This window comes from Magallana gigas, chromosome 3, assembly GCF_963853765.1.
Source record: "Magallana gigas chromosome 3, xbMagGiga1.1, whole genome shotgun sequence".
NCBI lineage: Eukaryota > Metazoa > Mollusca > Bivalvia > Ostreida > Ostreidae > Magallana > Magallana gigas.
This window is the reverse complement of record NC_088855.1, coordinates 274557-295762: the sequence shown is the minus strand read 5'-3', so window position 1 is coordinate 295762 and position 21206 is coordinate 274557. Positions and strand designations below refer to the sequence as shown.

Sequence of the window (21206 nt, the reverse complement as noted above, 5' to 3'; positions counted from 1 at the left end):
CCGTTTAACCTAGTTTATCGACTTTGAAACTATGATTAGCTTATTTTAATGAATTTGGCGTGCCGTATATATGGTAGATTTATAAACTATATTTGACATAACTTCAACTCTCAGAGAAGGAAGGGAATTGGAAGAACAGTCCGCAAGCACCTGTATATTGAAAGGATGGTATTCAGCATATCAGCTACATGTATTTCTTATATACAGATAATTCTATATTGCTCTCTCGGTCGTCTTGTCTGTCTTGTGGGTCTCAGGTTAGCAAAACATCCAATGACCATATACCATCGGGTTCGGACTACAAGTTGTCACGTGACTTACGTTCAATTTACGTGCGACGCCATTACGGCGAGAATGGATTCTGTGAACACGTTTAACACGCTTTGAGTTAAAAGACAGTAAAACTAAAAGGTAATGTTAATAACTTTGGATGATATGCATGTTTAAAACCATGTTTAACACAGATTGATTGAAATAAATCATACATCATAGCAAAATATTGAAACCTTTGTTAAGCATAACAAAACCAGACCGGTGCAAGTCGAAAATAAAACGAAGTCAAAACAAAATACACATGTGCGATTTGATTTAGATGTCAGCAGTACTTCTGTCAAAATGACACAATTCTTTAAAATGATGATGGCATCTATTTTGATTGTTTTGTTTTTAACATTCAAAACAAAAATCTTGACAAACTTTGATATCCTTTCATTTTTGGTGTAGAGTATCATGGCTTTCCCGTATTTAATTGGGCCGGGAGGCCAGCCCTTCATCATACAGCAAGTACCCTTGATTCAGCAGCAGGTGTCGGTGATTCCCCAGCAGCAGGTGCTTCCCCAGCAGACCCAGTCTGTACCCTCCAAAGTCCCAGACTACATGTCAGAGGAAAAACTCCAAGAAAAGGGTACACACTGTGACATATCCCAGCTTTGTGGGGATATAAGTTTGGTTGTTTCTTTATTAACCTCTCTGAACACAGTTTTTAAATTTATACTTTGGTAACTCAATATATTGATCGACATAATGACAATTGTTGTACAAGAGTACTATTTTGTTATAAAAGGAATTCGTCATTTTAGAGAGCATTAACTAATAAAGTTTTTGTATAAAATATAACCATACACAAAAACATTATTATGTGATTATTCATTTTCTTCTTTAGTTAGAAAATGGCAGCAGTTGCAGTCAAAGAGATACAGTGAAAAAAGAAAGTTTGGATTTGTTGATGCTCAGAAAGATGATATGCCACCAGAGCATGTAAGAAAAATCGTCCGTGACCATGGAGACATGACAAATAGGAAATTCAGACATGATAAGAGAGTTTATCTTGGGTAAGCGTCTCCTACCTTCACTGTATGTTATGCTTGGGTGGTAATCTTTTATTTTATAAGAAAAGATCTTCTGTTAATTGGTAAAAAACATTTTTTTGCTACATTATTTATTGTTGTTATGTTAATCCCGAAACTTGAATATGAATTTGATCAATAAGCATAATCCAGTCTATGTTCCCTTTCAGAGCCCTGAAGTATATGCCACATGCAGTGTTGAAATTAATGGAGAATATGCCCATGCCCTGGGAACAGATCCGAGATGTCAAAGTACTGTACCACCTCACGGGAGCCATCACGTTTGTCAACGAGATTCCCTGGGTCATAGAACCAGTGTACATTGCTCAGTGGGGGTAAGTTATCAAAGCATTGGAGAATGTCATACTGCCCAGACAGTCCGTCACTTTGGTTTCAAGAAAGAGTTTTTACTTTAAAAATGCTCTCTTTTGGATGACTCTAAGGTGATTTCTTTCTGAATCAAAAAAGGGAACCTTCATTACATGTAATTTTATTTTCTTATTTATTTCCTCTTCCAAATGTAAATTGAGAATATACCGCATAGTCAGATCTTTATTTTCAGAACAATGTGGATTATGATGAGGAGAGAAAAGAGAGATCGTCGCCACTTTAAGAGAATGAGGTTTCCTCCTTTTGACGATGAAGAGCCCCCCTTAGACTATGCTGACAATGTGTTAGATGTGGAGCCTTTGGAAGCCATTCAAATGGAGCTTGACCTAGAGGAAGACAAGCCCGTCATGGAATGGTTCTACGATCACAAACCACTCACTGACTCCAAGTATGTCATCAAGAAGAAATCAAAATAAATGTGTGCATAAAAGTTTGATGTAAACTGAAAAAGTTTTTTAAAAAAATCACAGTTTTTATCGTGTAAAGGTTGAAAAGTTGATCTACATGTGTTGTACATCTATACAATCATGTACATGTATATCATGTATATTTATTTTTAGGTATGTGAATGGGAGCACATACAGAAAGTGGAATCTGTCTTTGCCTATCATGTCTGTCCTCTATCGGCTTGGTAACCAGCTACTGACAGACCTGGTGGATGAGAACTATTTCTACTTGTTTGACTTAAAGTCCTTTTTCACCGCCAAAGCTCTCAATATGGCCATCCCTGGGGGACCCAAGTTTGAGCCGTTGGTGAAGGACAAAGAGCTACAGTAAGTCTCTAGAGTCCAGGCAAAAGTTTGTCAAAACAAGCTCTGTTACAAAACAATAATACAGTTGTCCTCTGTTTAATTACAGTTTTAAATTGAATACATTTATATTGTGTTTCAGTTTGTTGTTATATGATTGTTACAGGTTTACATTCTGACCCTTACTTCTCTTAATAAATTCAAGATGCATTATGTCATGAAAATATTCTGGGTTTTGACCTTGTAATGAATTTTTCCAGGGATGAGGACTGGAATGAATTTAATGACATCAATAAGATCATCATTCGTCAACCAATCAGAACAGAGTATCGCATTGCCTTTCCGTATTTGTACAACAGTCTGCCCTACAAGGTCCACTTGTCATGGTAAGATGAATTGGAAGTCAAGTTTTCTTAAAGGATTTTGCAAATAGATAGTTGTAGAATTAGTGGAAGTTGTATAATTGATGCTCATGTTCTCGAGAAAACAGGAACAGTATAGACAAAGTTCATGAAGGAGAGAGCATGATATAGAATTGATAGAGACCAGATATTACCTCAGATCGTACTGGACTGAAGGAGCTAAGGTCTCTGACAGCTTCTGGGGGGAGGTTACTGTGTTCCTACACACTTCAGGGCCCTCAAACTCTGGTGTGTACTAGTGCGTGTACTCTTCGATACCTCTGACAATGGTCGTATATTTCAGGTACCACACCCCAAATGTTGTGTACATCAAGACGGAGGACCCTGACCTGCCGGCCTTCTACTTTGACCCTCTCATCAATCCCATCTCCCACAGACATGTTACTAAGGTAACCTATGAAGTGATTGTATTGTTACCTGTTTGGTATTGTTGATATTATATCAGTTAACTTGCTCTCATTGTCAATATTTGAATTTTAATTATTCTACAATTGTTTACATGTAGTAACAATACTCTATTAAAATTTAACTGACTTTCCCGTCATGAGATGATTTATTATAATTTATCTCAAAAGTTCTGGGTCTGATGATTGATTCGGATTTATCTGTTAAGTTTCGAGCTTGATAATTTATTCTGATTTATCTGTTGAGTTCTAAGCCTGACTATTCAATCTGATTTATCTGTAGAGTTTGGAGCCTGACAATTTATTTTGAAATATCGGTAGAGTTCAGAGTCTGATGATTGATTCTGATTTGTCTGTAGAGTTTAGAGTCTGATGATTAATTCTGATTTATCTGTAGAGTTCTAAGCTTGATTATTCAATCTGATTAATCTGTAGAGTTCCGAGTCTGACAGTTTATTCTGATTTATCTGTAGAGTTCAGAGCCTCTCCCGGACGATGATGAGGACTTTGAGTTGCCTGATTATGTCCAGCCATTCCTACAGGACACACCCCTCTACTCTGACAATACAGCCAATGGCATCGCTCTGATGTTTGCTCCACGACCTTTCAACCTGAGGTCAGGGCGCTGTAGAAGGGCTATTGATGTTCCACTTGTGAAAACATGGTAGGTGAAACATTTTGGAGTGAAGATGTAATTTTAGAGCAGCTGAAATAGAATTGTTATGTGGAATAAGTAACTTTCAATTTATTTATTTGGATATTATGTCTTTCTAAATTATGTCCAGTATATTTTTTGCTGTTACATATTTCCATCCAATGTACTTTATGCTCTTATGTCTTCCTTTTCAGTATACTTTATGATCCTAGATCTTAATTTTCTGTTTGCTTCATGCTTTTACAACAACATATCAAGTATACTTTATGCCGTGACAACAACATATCAAGTATACTTTATGCCGTGACATCTTTCTCTCTGACAGGTACAGAGAGCACTGCCCAGCAGGGATGCCAGTGAAAGTGAGGGTCTCTTACCAGAAGCTCCTCAAGTACTTTGTGCTGAATGCACTCAAACACAGACCACCCAAAGCTCAGAAGAAACGGTAAGACAATAAGTGGACCATAAAGATGAACAGTTTTGTCTTTTATATGAAATATGTGTGCATGTGGTGTTCATTTTTAAGACCTTCAAAGTATTGTGTTGATTTTGTAGATATCTGTTCAAGTCCTTCAAAGCCACCAAGTTTTTCCAGAGTACTCAGCTGGACTGGGTAGAAGTAGGTCTACAGGTGTGTCGCCAAGGTTACAACATGCTCAACCTTCTGATCCACCGTAAAAATCTCAACTACCTTCATCTGGACTACAACTTTAACCTGAAGCCAGTCAAGACCCTGACAACAAAGGTAAGACCCTGACAACATAGCAAAAACACTGACAACAAAGGTAAGACCCTGACAACAAAGGTAAGACCCTGACAACATAGCAAAAACACTGACAACAAAGGTAAGACCCTGACAACATAGCAAAAACACTGACAACAAAGGTAAGACACTGACAACAGATAGAATCTGACAACATAGATAGACTCTGACAACATAGCAGAAGCACTGACAACAAAGGTAAGACACTGATATCTCATAGGTAAGATACAAACAACATAGATAGACACTAACAACAAAGGGTAAGACATTGGCAGCATAGGTTAGAAATTGACAACAAACTGATTTTTCTGCAGACAGCTTACATATGAAGATACACATATATATATATATATATATATATATATATATATATATATATATATATATATATATATATATATATATATATATATATATATATATATATATATATATATATATATATATATATATATATATACCATATGTTTTTGTTTGATTTGCCATAAAAAGATGTTTTATTTTGTTATCTGTAGGAAAGAAAGAAGTCCCGGTTTGGTAATGCTTTTCATCTTTGTCGTGAGATTCTACGGCTGACTAAACTTATTGTGGACAGCCATGTTCAGTACAGACTGGGAAACGTTGATGCCTTCCAGGTAAGGAAGACCATTATGTAGAAACAGGTACCATAATGATAGAACTGCTAAGTTAAGAATTTTTAATAATTGATAGTAAGAATACATGTATGTGTATATTGACTATTTACAGCTTGCTGATGGAATTCAGTACGTGTTTGCACACGTGGGTCAGCTGACAGGAATGTACAGATACAAGTACAAGTTGATGCGACAGATCAGGATGTGCAAGGATCTGAAACATGTTATCTACTACAGATTCAACACGGTGAGTCTATTCCCCACACCCAACTGTGTGCTTGTGTGTGGAGGTAGAAATTTTATCAAAACTAAGAAATCCATAAAGCGAGTTCAGGTAAACAACAAAGAGTACATAATTATGTGTGTGTGAGTTGCAGAAAAGGGATAGTTTTCAGTAAGATAACATTTGTGTTGTGTTTGCAGGGCCCTGTGGGTAAGGGCCCAGGCTGTGGTTTCTGGGCCCCAGGTTGGAGAGTGTGGCTCTTCTTTATGAGGGGAATCACCCCCCTGTTAGAACGCTGGCTGGGGAACCTCCTGTCTCGACAGTTTGAGGGCAGACACTCTAAAGGAGTGGCCAAGACAGTCACCAAGCAGAGAGTTGAGAGTCACTATGACCTGGAGCTGAGAGCAGCGGTAAGATCATGGTTCTATGATACTTGGAAACTGTAAATTACATTTGTTTGAAAGGCGTTATGAGTGCTAAATTACATTCTGTATTTGAACTGATCAGGTGATGCACGACATTTTGGACATGATGCCGGATGGAATCAAGCAGAACAAGGCTAGGACAATCCTGCAGCACCTGAGTGAGGCCTGGAGGTGTTGGAAGGCCAACATCCCCTGGAAGGTACCAGGCCTTCCCATCCCTATAGAGAACATGATCCTTCGCTACGTCAAAGCCAAGGCCGACTGGTGGACCAATACCGCCCACTATAACAGAGAGAGGATCAGAAGGGGGGCCACGGTAAGGGGGTAGAAAGTGTTTGTTATAGGATTCACTGCCTGCTATAACAGAGAGAGGATCTGAAGGGGGGCCACGGTAAGGGGGTAGAGAGTGTTAGGTATAGGACTCAGTGTTTGGTATAGGACTCATTTCCCACTATAACAGAGAGAGGATCCGAAGGGGGCCACGGTAAGGGGGTAGAGAGTGTTTGGTATAGAACTCACTGCCTGCTATAACAGAGAGAGGATCTGAAGGGGGGCCACGGTAAGGGGGTAGAGAGTATTAGGTATAGGTCTTACTGCCTGCTATAACAGAGAGAGGATCCGAAGGGGGGCCACAGTAAGGGGGTAGAGAGTGTTAGGTATAGGTCTTACTGCCTGCTATAACAGAGAGAGGATCCGAAGGGGGGCCACAGTAAGGGGGTAGAGAGTGTTAGGTATAGGTCTTACTGCCCACATTAACAAAGAGAGAATCTGAAGGGGCCCCCAGAAAGGGGGAGGACATGTTTGGTTACACAATCACTATATAGCTGGAGTCACATAATGGGATGCTTAAGAGTACTGCTTTAAAGAATCTGAGCAAATCTGACTGGGCAAAATGAAAAAAATTAAGTATAAGTAGAGGAGTAAATTAGAAGCCTACAACTATGCAGTAGTAAGCAAGTAACTGAACCGTCCAAACATTTACGGAGATTAAAGATTAATAAAATTGTTATTCAGTACAGTAATGGTAAGGTGTTTGTCTAATATATTTTCCCATTTATACACCAAATTAACTTATAAAAGCAAAGTTTTTCCATTACAATATTAAATTGACTTATTTAACACTTTCACTTTTGATTAGGTGGACAAGACAGTATGCAAGAAGAACTTGGGTCGTCTGACACGTCTATACCTGAAGGCTGAGCAGGAGCGTCAGCACAATTACCTGAAGGTAGGTACTTTCTTATTTCAGTATTATTACTTGAAGGTAGGTACTTTTTAATCTCAACACAATTACCTGAAGGTAAGTACTTTCTAATCTCAACACAATTACCTGAAGTTATAAACTTTTTAATGTCAGTATTATAATTGGAGGTAGGTACTTTTTAATGTCAGCACAATTACTTGAGGATAGGCACTTTTTAATCTCAACACAATTACATGTATTTGAAAAAAGGTTTTTTGTGTTATCTGCACAATTACCTTGAGGAATGTTCATCTTAATTTCAACACAATTACCTGAGAGTAGGTACTTTTTAATGTCAACACTAATACCTGAACGTAAATACATCTTGCAGTTTATTGGAAATTGCCATTGTTGATACTTCACTCTGATAATGTAATAAGCTTATTGTAAAGTACATTGGACGTACAACTTGAGCACTGATATTACAGGACGGACCCTACATCACAGCCGAGGAAGCGGTGGCTATTTACACCACCACGGTGCACTGGCTTGAGAGCCGCAGATTCTCACCCATCCCCTTCCCACCCTTGTCCTACAAACACGACACTAAACTTCTTATCCTGGCCCTGGAGAGACTGAAGGAGGCCTACAGGTAAATATTTTATGTTGTTGAAGTGAGTTTAAGTAGGCCTGCAATGCATGACGAGATTAGTGTGGTGATTGTCATGTTCTGTATTTCAGTGTCAAGAGTCGTCTGAACCAGTCACAGAGGGAAGAGCTTGGCCTGATAGAACAGGCGTACGACAATCCCCACGAAGCTCTGTCTCGAATCAAACGTCACCTGCTGACCCAGAGAGCCTTTAAAGAGGTAAAGGAATTAGGTGAAGAAGGATTCAATATGAAATAGCGATATTGTGTTGTTAGATTCTCTACCAAATAGTGAGCTTGTACCTGGTGCTACATGTAATCGGTAACCTTATTTACAGGTCGGGATTGAGTTCATGGACCTGTACAGTCACCTGATTCCTGTATATGACGTAGAACCTCTGGAGAAAATCACAGACGCCTACCTGGACCAGTACCTGTGGTATGAGGCAGATAAGAGGAGACTTTTCCCGCCATGGATCAAGCCAGCGGACTCAGAACCACCGCCTGTCCTTGTGTACAAGTGGTGTCAAGGTCAGTACGGGGAAAGCACGTGTGGTTAAAGTCATAGCAATTAAAAAAGATAAATATATATTTACTTGATTTGATAGTTGTGTGTCTTGTCTTTCTGTTGTTCAGTTGAAGGGGAAGTTGACTGATCATGATTTGGTCAGTATATAAAGATAACAAACACCAGATTAGTGTTAACTTATGAAATAGAGAGTTTTGATGGTCTAGGCAAGCAAGTAAATCAGTAGAACTGTAAAGGGTGACTTTTGTTGCCACACAGGAATCAACAATCTACAGGACGTCTGGGAGACTGGGGAGGGCGAGTGTAATGTCATGATGGAAACCAAGTACGAGAAAATGTACGAGAAAATCGATCTGACGTTACTCAACAGATTACTCCGTCTGATAGTGGATCACAACATTGCTGATTACATGACAGCAAAGAACAATGTAGTCATCAACTACAAGGTCAGTACACATTATAGGCTCCACCAATCAAAAGAAAGGTTAAAACTACACATTATAGGCTCCACTAATCAAAAGAAAGGTTAAAACTACAAGGTCAGTACACATTACAGGCTAGACCAATCAAAAAAAGGTTACTTGTTATCATAGCCATGATGTACAATAGGTTCCATCTTGTTTTGATTGGCGTTTCTATTCTAATATAAGTACTAAGTGACTTATTTTGTAGAAGAGATGTCTTATTTTACTCTGTTATAATTTTTTGATGTATTTTATTTGTTCTAGGACATGAACCACACCAATTCGTACGGAATCATTCGAGGGCTGCAGTTCGCCTCGTTCATTGTCCAGTACTACGGGCTGGTGTTAGATCTGTTGGTTCTGGGTCTACACAGGGCCAGTGAAATGGCAGGACCCCCACAAATGCCCAACGATTTCCTGACCTTCCAGGTACTGTGTGTGGGGAGGGGGGGGGGGGGGGGTTTGACATTGAATTACCTGTGTCCTTAATGTGATTTTATTACTTCATTATAAATGTTGGGTTTGTTGGGGGGGGGGGGGGTTGACATAGAATTACCTGTGTCCTTAATGTGATTTTATTACTTCATTATAAACGTTTGGTTTGTTTCGTCTGTTGTAGGATGTGGAGACGGAGAGTGCCCACCCCATCCGCCTATACTCCAGATACGTGGACAGGATTCACATCTTCTTCAGGTACCAGAAACAAACTATTGAACATACCGATATACATGTTTATCTGGACAACGACAGAATCATAACACAGTGTGAATCATTAAGACTAAAAAAAAATCAACATTGGCAAGTTCTAGGTAACAAATGAATAATCTAACACATGAAGGGTCAAAAAATAGACATTGGCATGTTCTATGTAACTGTATACATGAATCATGGAAGGTTCAGATATTAGACCTTTACACTATTGTGGTATAAATCTGTACAAAGTATCTGACATCTACTTTCATGATAGAATCAGAACAATGTGACATTTGTTGTTCAAGCTCTGATAGTCAAGAAATGGTTTATGGTGTCAGGTCTAATACTATCTTGAGTGTTTTTATCGGAAAGATAAACTCATATTTGTCATTTTGACAGATTCTCAGCTGACGATGCTCGGGACTTGATTCAGAGATACCTGACAGAACACCCAGATCCGAACAACGAGAACATTGTGGGCTACAACAACAAGAAATGCTGGCCTCGAGATTCCAGGATGAGGCTAATGAAGCACGATGTAAATCTGTAAGTCTACCAGATAGTGTAGTATCCATATACCATATAAAGATAGTGTAGTATCCATATACTGTTAAAAGATAGTGTAGTGCCCATATACCGTAAAAAGATAGTGAAGGGTCCATATACCGTAAAAAGATAGTGTAGGGTCCATATACTGTATAAAGATAGTGTAGTATCCATATACCATATAAAGATAGTGTAGTATCCATATACCGTATAAAGATAGTGTAGTATCCATATACCATATAAAGATAGTGTAGTATCCATATACGGTATAAAGATTGTGTAGTATCCATATACCGTATAAAGATAGTGTAGGGTCAATATACTGTAAAAAGATAGTGTAGTATCCATATACCGTAAAAAGATAGTGTAGGGTCCATATACTGTAAAAAGATAGTGTAGGGTCCATATACCGTCAAAAGATAGTGTAGTATCCATATACTGTAAAAAGATAGTGTAGGGTCCATATACCGTAAAAAGATAGTGTAGTATCCATATACCATTTATATAATAGTGTTGTGTTGTGTTGTATCAAACCCTGACTACTATTTAGGCATAGTACATGCACAACACAACACTATTGTTATTATTATGCCGACTGTTAAATATACTGACGTGCTTTGCTATAAGTAGCTCTGACGTTCGAGTGTTGACAAGTCCCTTAAAATAATCACCGGAAAAGCAAGCGTTTGTTGTTGTTTTTCAAATTACGTGTAATCAATTGATTTGATTGTTTATTTAATCAACAAGTTGTTGTACAATAAAAAGTCAACAAAGGTTTATGTTCTTTTCAAGAAATAGAGAGACGTTTGGCCTTACCGAGAAAACTCGAAATGTTTAGCAGACGAAATCTCAGTGAATTTTTTTTCTTGAACATTCTTTATCAAGCGTCATTTAAAAAAGCGTTTTTGTGATTCTCATGTAGAATTTCTTTGAAAAATGTTCAATCAATTTGTTCAAAAGTTTATAGGAAACTTTGACTTTATAATTACCGTCAATAATGAAGTTTTTTTTTGGAAAAATGAATAATTTTAATTGCTTGATGTCAGTCGTATATATCTACGTTTTATATACCTAATTACCGATGTTCATAATAACAGATAATTTAGCGTAGCGGTAACGCGTTGGACTTAATGCCAGAATCAATGATTTTAGCGTCGTGAGTTCGAATCCCGCTGTCGGCGCTTGACAGATTTTCGTTGAAAATATTCGCCGTGCTCTATTTCGACATAGTATGCTTACGCTATATAAATCCTTTGATACTATGCGAAAATAGATGAGTATTGAATATATAGTGACAAACTGACAGAAGGCATAATAAATAAAGATAGTGTAGTATCCATATACCATATAAAGATAGTGTAGTATCCATATACCATATAAAGATAGTGTAGTATCCATATACCGTATAAAGATAGTGTAGTATCCATATACGGTATAAAGATTGTGTAGTATCCATATACCGTAAAAAGATAGTGTAGTATCCATATACCGTAAAAAGATAGTGTAGGGTCCATATACTGTAAAAAGATAGTGTAGGGTCCATATACCGTCAAAAGATAGTGTAGGGTCCATATACCGTCAAAAGATAGTGTAGGGTCAATATACTGTAAAAAAGAGAGTGTAGAGTGGATGTGATCTGTGTAAGTCCACAAGGAAGTGTAGGGTCCATACACTGTAAAAAATATTGTAGGGTCCATATACAGTAAAAAGATAGTGTAAAGTGGACCTAAGTCTACTGGAAAGTGTAGATCCATCTAGGAAAATAGTTTAGAGTCAATATGATTTGTGTTAGTCCACAAGAAAGTGAAGGGTCTGTATAAGAAAATATATGATTTGTGTTAGTCCACAAGAAAGTGAAGGGTCTGTATAAGAAAATAGAGTTGATATGATCTGTGTAAGTCTACAAGAAGTGTAGGGTCCATATCTGTAAGAAAATAGTGAAGGATCAAAATAATCTGTATCATTGATTCAGTGCGTGTGTACTGGAAAGTGAATCTTAAAAGCATTGTTTAATATTCCAAGTTTATTTCAAGGATGTAATGGACGATAAGAATTATCTAGTAGATATTGTGATTTTGATTGAATTAATAATTTACATGTTTTAAAGTTTAGTACAAAAAGATTTATGAAAACCAAAAAACTCCCTTTTCTAGAGAAAATATAATTGATTATTTCCTTGTTGAAGTGTTTGCACTTTGAATTGTGATACATGTGTTGTACCTTACAGGGGTCGGGCTGTGTTCTGGGACATTAAGAACCGACTGCCTCGGTCAGTGACCTCTATTCTATGGGAGGAGAGTTTTGTCTCTGTGTACAGCAAGGACAACCCCAACCTTCTTTTCAACATGTGCGGCTTTGAGTGTCGAATTCTGCCCAAGTGTCGAACCACTCACGAAGAGTTTACCCACAAAGATGGAGTCTGGAATCTCCAGAACGAGGTCAGAATTTGTCCATGTCCTACATTTTCTCTCACTGGTAGTGGTGAATTGCTTCAAGAACATCGTGTTAATCGCTGTAGATAGGTTAAGGTTCTGATACTCACACTCTGATAATTTCCTGTGTAGGTGACCAAGGAGAGGACAGCCCAGTGTTTCCTGAGGGTGGATGATGAGTCCATGTCCAGATTCCACAACCGAGTCCGACAGATTCTGATGGCCTCCGGATCCACCACATTCACAAAGGTACTAACTTTTACCACAGTATAAACAGACAGAACTTAAAGGTCATAGTGACAAAGGGGGTGTTATTACAAGTAAATAGAAAGATATAGGGAATATATTTGGTTCATTCTTGATAAATACATGATGGTTTAGTTTTCTGATGTATATTTTTATAACAGATAGCATGTATATTAAGTAGACTAAAATGAAAACAAGTCTACCCCTGTATTGTATTATTTTTCAACAAACTAATTGTGGTGATGAGATGTTCATGTAACATGATCCTCATTCTTGCTGATTTTTAGTGTTGTTTTTCTACAGATTGTATTCTTGTTGAATTTTAGTGTTGTTTTGCTACAGATTGTAAATAAATGGAACACGGCCCTAATTGGGCTGATGACCTACTTCCGAGAGGCTGTGGTCAACACCCAGGAGTTACTGGACTTGTTGGTAAAGTGCGAGAACAAGATTCAGACTCGAATCAAGATTGGACTGAACTCTAAGATGCCCAGTAGGTTTCCCCCTGTTGTGTTTTACACCCCCAAGGAGCTGGGGGGCCTGGGGATGTTATCCATGGGACATGTACTGATTCCACAGTCGGATCTACGCTGGTCCAAACAGACCGATGTTGGAATCACTCACTTCAGATCTGGCATGAGTCACGACGAGGATCAACTCATCCCTAACTTGTACAGGTCAGGGGCCGTCCTATAAATATCATAATGCTTCTCTTTTCTTCTTAAAGTTTGTAAAAATCTGTGTATTTAAAACGAACCAAAGTGGTTAAAAGAGATAAAAAAGAGTTTGTTTGAAGAAAACACTTCACATGTATGTATCTATGTATCAGTGCATTATTTAATTCATCGACAGGTACATCATGCCATGGGAGAGCGAGTTCATTGATTCACAGAGAGTGTGGGCTGAATATGCTTTAAAACGACAGGAGGCCAATGCTCAAAACAGGTACTGTACATACATGAAAAACTAAAGGAAATTTATACAAAACAACCTTTACGTGTATGCCTATTTTAATGTACATGTACATGAGTACTAAAGGCTTTACTTGTGTCTATTTCTGGGCTGTATTTAATGATGCGATTTGTAATGTATGTGACTGTTATTGGGATATATTTCTGGGCTATTTAATGATTTGGTTTGTCTATGTAGGAGGCTGACCCTGGAAGATCTAGAGGACAGCTGGGACCGAGGAGTCCCCAGAATCAACACCTTGTTCCAGAAGGACAGACACACCCTGGCCTACGACAAGGGATGGAGGGTGCGAACAGAATTCAAAGCCTTCCAGGTAAACACTTGTCTGCATAGTAATATACACTTTAGTGTGGGACAAGGGATGAAGGGTGCAGAAAGTTCAATGCCTTTATTGTACATCAATGTGATCAACAGTAGTAAGAATGTATCGCACAGAAACCAAGGTGTTTATATCACAGAACAGTTACCAGGTATCACACAGTGATTTACAAATGTAAGGTGTATATATCACAGAACAGTTACTAGGCATCACACAGTGATTTACAAATGTAGAAATGATAGAGGTGATTTCTGAAAGAGATGTAATGTTTGGATTGTATTTCAGGTGTTGAAGCAGAACCCGTTTTGGTGGACCCATCAGAGGCATGATGGGAAGCTGTGGAATCTGAACAACTATCGGACGGACATGATCCAGGCCCTGGGGGGCGTGGAGGGAATCCTGGAACACACCCTGTTCAAGGGGACCTACTTCCCAACCTGGGAGGGTCTCTTCTGGTGAGTGTCCAACAAAACATACACTGACAGCCAGAAATTCAATATCTGTTTGTAATACTCTAATTCATTGGCTTGCATTATAAACTGTATCAGTGTACAGTAAGTTTGTTTAAAATGTGTTTAATATATTATTATAGTGTATAACTTGTTGTAATTTCTGTACTGGATGGTAGAGAATTGAATTATAAAGAATTTATTCAATAGCCTTAGAATTTATATTCCTGTAAAATGGGTGGAAAAGTTTAAGCTAGTGGTTTAAAAAGTGTGAACTTTCCAACCAAGTCAATATGGGCATAAAATCTGTGGCTATTCAATTTATTCCTATAATATTAGTACACAGAATCAACATATCAACAAATGGCAGTTCTTTGTAATGTCTAGAATCAAGATGCACCCAAATATCATTGCTCTGCATACATGTATGCTCATGGAGAATGGTTTTGTTTCAGGGAGAGAGCTAGTGGTTTTGAGGAATCCATGAAGTACAAGAAACTGACCAATGCCCAGCGGTCAGGTCTGAATCAGATCCCGAACCGTCGCTTCACCCTGTGGTGGTCCCCCACCATCAACAGAGCCAACGTATGTACAGGGGAAACATGTATCAACAGTTATATAAGGAAAAGTTAATGGTCCAAAAATACCTTTTAAAAATGCTGTTGAGGCTTGTTTATATGATACAGTGTCTGAATGAATAACATTTATTGCAGGTTTATGTGGGTTTCCAAGTACAACTGGATTTGACAGGAATCTTCATGCATGGAAAAATCCCCACCCTGAAGATTTCCCTCATTCAGATCTTTAGGGCTCACTTGTGGCAGAAAATCCACGAGAGTGTGGTCATGGACCTATGTCAGGTATATGAGTCAGAGTAATTATATGTTATACAGTGTATATATTCATATGTAACAATCGGTAACACTTAATGATCCCTGTCTGTCTGTCTGTGTAGGTGTTTGACCAGGAGTTGGACGCCCTGGAGATTGAGACGGTTCAGAAGGAGACCATCCACCCACGTAAGTCTTACAAGATGAACAGTTCCTGTGCCGACATTCTGCTGTTTGCTGCGTACAAGTGGAATGTGTCAAAGCCGTCTCTGTTGGCTGACTCTAAGTAAGCATAACCTTTAACTGGATATTATCCCTACAATTCCTCTAACTGGATGATATCCCTACAATTCCTTTAACTGGATGATATCCCTACAATTCCTTTAACTGGATACTCTTTCTATCCTTGTCCTTCAATTTGCCTGCAGAGATTTTCAACAAGGATAATCTTGAGTTTTCACAACCCTAGCTAAAATGTTGAAAAAAAGAGATAATTAATAGTAGTTGACTGCTTTTTTTCACAAGTAAATTCTGATTGTAGGGACGTGATGGACAACACAACTACACAGAAGTACTGGATAGACATCCAGCTCAGATGGGGGGACTACGACTCTCATGACATCGAGCGTTACGCTCGAGCCAAGTTCCTGGATTACACCACAGACAACATGAGTATCTACCCCTCCCCCACCGGCCTGCTGATTGGTATAGATCTGGCATACAACCTGCACAGGTAAGGAAAGTCTGAGAAATGAAGAAGTAACATGATATCCAGAGAATGCCATCCATCATTTACTGTTAATCAGTTCCCTGTTTATTGTCCCCTCTTTGACTAGTTGACTGGTCCCCGTTGATTGTTTCTCTCTCTCTTGTGTTTCAGTGGCTATGGTAACTGGTTCCCGGGATGTAAGCCCCTGGTCCAGCAGGCTATGGCTAAGATCATGAAGGCTAACCCTGCTCTGTACGTCCTGAGGGAGAGGATCCGTAAAGGTCTCCAACTGTACTCCTCCGAGCCTACTGAACCGTATCTGTCCTCCCAGAACTACGGCGAGCTCTTCTCCAATCAAATCATCTGGTTTGTGGACGACACAAATGTCTATCGAGTCACCATACACAAGGTCAGTTTTGTTATAAAGATAACTTTAGTGTATTCAGATCACAGAATACATTGCTTTCAGTTAATTTATGCATTTGAGAATAGATTTTATGCAGTGTTTCTGATTCTTTGCAGACATTTGAAGGCAACTTGACAACCAAGCCAATCAATGGAGCCATCTTCATCTTCAACCCGAGAACTGGACAGCTCTTCCTGAAGATCATCCACACATCTGTGTGGGCAGGACAGAAACGTCTGGGACAGGTGAGTTCTTGGTTATTTATAGACAGACAGAAGATCAGGATAAAAGAAATCCCACTTTAACAAACAGCTACAGGTTTTTTACTAACACTGAGTTTTTTTTTCCGTGTTTTATGTTTTAACGCTGAGTTTTCTCTCCAATTTTATGTCTTCACACGGGTTGTTTTCTGTAGCTGGCCAAGTGGAAGACAGCTGAGGAGGTGGCAGCTTTGATTCGGTCCCTGCCCGTGGAGGAGCAGCCCAAGCAGATCATCGTCACCAGGAAGGGCATGCTCGACCCCCTGGAGGTCCATCTGCTGGACTTCCCCAACATTGTCATCAAGGGCAGTGAACTCCAGCTACCATTCCAGGCCTGTCTTAAGGTATGTCTGATTATTGAAGTCAGTCAGACTGTCCAATGATTGCATTCAGTGAAGAGTTGTCAAACAATAAGAGCAGGCAAGAATTTAATTTTAATATCATTTAGATACAGTAATGTAATGGATTGGGGGAATTAACAACATGATGATTATGAAAATAATGTAATTGTGTGAAGACTAAAATACTGTATGTTGACATCTCGGAAACACTGTGATGATACAAACGATTAGTTTAATGAATTTGATGAAGCCTTGAATATGTACATGTATATATGTGTTAACACATCCATTGACAGGTGGAGAAGTTCGGAGATCTGATTCTGAAGGCCACAGAACCCCAGATGGTGTTGTTCAATCTATATGATGATTGGCTGAAGACCATTTCATCTTACACAGTAAGTTCTTTACTAGAGTCCCTTTGTGATTACAGATGTATATTTATGTGATGACTACACAGTTAATCTTTCTCTCCTGACAGGCATTCTCTCGATTAATCCTGATCCTGAGAGCGTTGCACGTGAACAACGACAGAACCAAGGTGGTTCTGAAACCGGACAAGACGACAATCACTGAGGCCCACCACATCTGGCCGAGTCTGTCGGACGAGGAGTGGATGAAGATTGAGAACCAGCTCAAGGACCTCATCATGGCTGACTACGGCAAGAAAAACAAGTACGTCTTTGTTGGATTATTGAATTGTAAATTGAGATTTTGTGTAATGCCAGGTATTATTTCTCTGAGGTTGGTTGTAAATTTAGAATGTGAATAGTTGATGTGTTTGATTTTAGTGTAAACGTGGCTTCTCTCACACAATCCGAGATCAGAGACATCATCCTAGGAATGGAAATCTCGGCTCCTTCAGCTCAGCGAGTTCAGATAGCTGAGATTGAGAAACAGACAAAGGAGCAGTCTCAACTGACGGCCACCACGACTCGGACGGTCAACAAACACGGGGACGAGATCATCACCTCCACCACCAGTAACTATGAGACGTCAACATTCGCCTCGAAGACCGAGTGGCGAGTGCGAGCTATTTCGGCCACGAACCTCCATCTCAGAACAAATCACATCTATGTGTCCTCGGACGACATCAAGGAGACAGGGTACACCTACATCCTACCCAAGAACGTGCTGAAGAAGTTCATTATTATCTCGGACCTGAGGGCCCAGGTAAGAGCTGAATTAGGTATCAGTTTATACACTATGTCTGGCAATAAGAGCACTGAGTGAGCCACAGACAACCAATCCACTGATGATTTGTGGTGATTTATTTCTCTACATATATTATTAAACATATTTTTAGTCTGCTATTAAAAATAGTGTATGTGATACACATGTAGAGCACATTGCATTTTTATTTTAAGATTGCGGGCTACTTGTATGGAGTGAGCCCCCCTGACAACCCCCAGGTGAAAGAGATCAGGTGTATAGTGTTACCTCCACAGTGGGGGACACATCAGACGGTTCACCTCCCGAATATCCTCCCCAACCATGAGTACCTTAAGGTAAGGCGTCTGTCATAATTAGCTGCCATGTCAAGAAGATTAACATCATTCTCAATATTGTTTAAAGATACCATTGAAAGCCTCGTTATGTTAACAGGAGATGGAGCCATTGGGATGGATCCACACTCAGCCAAACGAGTTGCCCCAGCTGTCTCCACAGGACATCACGACCCACGCCAGAGTGATGGCCGACAACCAATCATGGGACGGGGAGAAAACGGTCATCATCACATGCAGGTAAGGGGATAACACAGGGTTCATGTCTGTAGTGGGAGTAAAGGGCTGTACAAGTTTGGGTTTCTCTTGTTTATTGTTCGCAGTGTGTACAGGTTTGATGATCTCTTGTTTAATATGATTTGATTAGACTGTTACTGTCTGTTCCAGTTTCACCCCTGGATCATGTTCCCTGACTGCTTACAAACTGACCCCTACGGGCTGTGAGTGGGGACGTCAGAACACTGACACAGGCAACAACCCCAAGGGTTACCTCCCCTCTCACTACGAACGTGTCCAGATGCTGCTCTCTGACCGGTTCCTGGGATTCTTCATGACACCGTCCGAGAGTTCATGGAACTACAACTTCATGGGTCAGTACCAGAATAATCATCCTAAATGTAGATTTATTTCTAGCTTACAATACCATAATAGCATTCTACCTCCACAGGTATATAATGATCATTTGCCTGATTTTTATCTTGTGTTAAAGTTCTGTCAATGTAAATTCATGATATTTGATTAGGAATTGATCACATTAAAAACAGTTTTTCTTCAACACCTATCAGTTTATTACAAAGATGTTTGTTTATTATAAATATAAATTCGAATTTTTAACCTACATTGGACCAGAAAACAGAATAACTTAGAACACAAAACAGTATGACGAAAGAAAATGTGATATTTTACCTGGTTTCAATGAGGACTCTGTCCTCTGATCTTGACAACTGTTGATGTTGACCATGACCCTTTCAGGTGTGCGACATGACCCCAACATGAAGTATGAGCTCCAGCTGTCGAACCCCAAGGAGTTCTACCATGAGATCCACCGTCCCTCCCACTTCCTTAACTTCAGCTCCATGGACGAGGCAGAGCTCCCCGGCACTGACCAGGAGGATCTCTACACATGAGTCTCGTCTCGAGACACCCAAGTCTTGACTTGCAGGGCAGATCTCAACAAATGATAACAATTAAAGTGTTTCTTCTTGACTGAAATAGTGGCCGTGTGTGTGAATCAGTCGGTGAAATCGGAACTTTAAACTGACAAATAAATAAACTCTTATGTTGGTTATCGTAGGACAATGTAAAGATTTGGGGTGTTTTATTCAAACAGTAACTGCGTCACTTGTGCTTTACAAGAATGTTCATATATATATATCTCTGTACATGTATTGAATTTGACTGATCATTGAAAAAAGATTACTTATCATTACAATGTAAATATCATATTTCTTGTCATGTGCAACATTTCAGAAAATGTTCCTTCTTAAAAGAGGTTTACACCAAATAAATTTTATCTTAAATTACTCTTTGATGTTTCTAGTTATGAATTTTCTTTTTGTATATTAAAATTTTATAGGGACGATTTAATTCCTGAGTCATTCCTCAGGGCTTTAATTAAGATCTATATAGTCTTTGTTCTTTTTTATCTTTATCCCATCTCAGTTGCATACCCCCCGGTATATAGATTGAAACCAGACTGCGGTAAAGTTTTTCCCACAGAGGACAGTCAAGTTGAAAAGAGTCGGTCAGTTTACATCTTGCAAACTTCAGTCACTCAACAGTTAACACAATCATGGTCATTTGGATTGAGTGAAAATTCTCTCCAGGAATAATCATCAACCCAAATCAGACTGCCGTGAAGATCTTCCCACAGAGGACGGAGAAAGTGGACAACATCACACGGTTGGTATCAGATGTAGAACGATTATCCTTTCCACGCTTTGTTTAGCTGAAACTGATGCAGTTAGCTAAATGTCAAGTTGGATGCACACGCTACTCGGAAATTGGTCAGTTCAATCTAGCAAACCTTTGTCACACAACAGTTATTTACTCTTTCACCCTGCTCAGCCAAACAAATTATTTCCTGTTCAATTATCTATAAGTGAAACTAACACATAAAGAAGGAGGTGACTACATTAGCCAAATTTATTATCGTTTTTAAATACAAGTAAAATCGATATCGGATTGGTTTCATTCATGCAACAGTCAGCCCGGAATCTTGATTATCCATCACACCAAGAACTTCATCTTTAAAAGATATTCTTTCCGAAACCAGGACATCGGAATCAGCAATACTTACAAAAACGAGAGAGACAAAATCAGCATTTATTGCAACTAACTGGTCTTAGAGAAGTTGTCAATGGCAACAGAGCTCGGGTCCAGGGTTTATATATATCACAAGAACCGTACTCTTTACAAAAAAATGGTTCCCAGCTATAGTATTAACTTCATGTTAAAATGCGATATTAATTTAACTCCAAGTAGCTAAGAAAATTTATGCTCAGCATGCTAAACCCGAAGGCACCAGGATTGAACCACACATGCACAAATAAATTTTTGAATTTTATATGGAAACAAAGAAATATATTTACCACAGTCATGGTCATTTAGTTCCAGTGAAACTTTTCTCCAGAAATAATCATCAACCAGATTTATTGTCTTTTTT

At 39.0% G+C, this 21206-nt stretch overlaps 1 protein-coding gene across 1 annotated transcript; it reads left to right on the top strand.

Moving 5' to 3' along the window:
• The first annotated feature begins 252 nt into the window (after window positions 1-252).
• Window positions 253-20065, top strand: LOC105332548 (pre-mRNA-processing-splicing factor 8). Its single transcript, XM_066077932.1, has 43 exons — window positions 253-411; window positions 724-904; window positions 1163-1331; window positions 1517-1681; window positions 1909-2124; window positions 2297-2509; window positions 2746-2871; window positions 3191-3296; window positions 3785-3975; window positions 4292-4411; window positions 4522-4711; window positions 5245-5364; window positions 5477-5611; window positions 5788-5997; window positions 6095-6328; window positions 7151-7240; window positions 7684-7847; window positions 7937-8063; window positions 8182-8374; window positions 8631-8818; window positions 9101-9265; window positions 9456-9529; window positions 9929-10075; window positions 12303-12513; window positions 12640-12756; window positions 13096-13430; window positions 13606-13698; window positions 13903-14038; window positions 14330-14499; window positions 14949-15078; window positions 15207-15353; window positions 15449-15609; window positions 15865-16056; window positions 16204-16441; window positions 16555-16683; window positions 16854-17042; window positions 17336-17434; window positions 17518-17711; window positions 17828-18209; window positions 18404-18544; window positions 18642-18781; window positions 18929-19131; window positions 19514-20065. Exons 2-43 carry the CDS (start codon window positions 730-732, stop codon window positions 19666-19668), a joined length of 7080 nt encoding a protein of 2359 aa, XP_065934004.1. The 5' UTR covers window positions 253-411; window positions 724-729; the 3' UTR covers window positions 19669-20065.
• Window positions 20066-21206: the final 1141 nt, after the last annotated feature.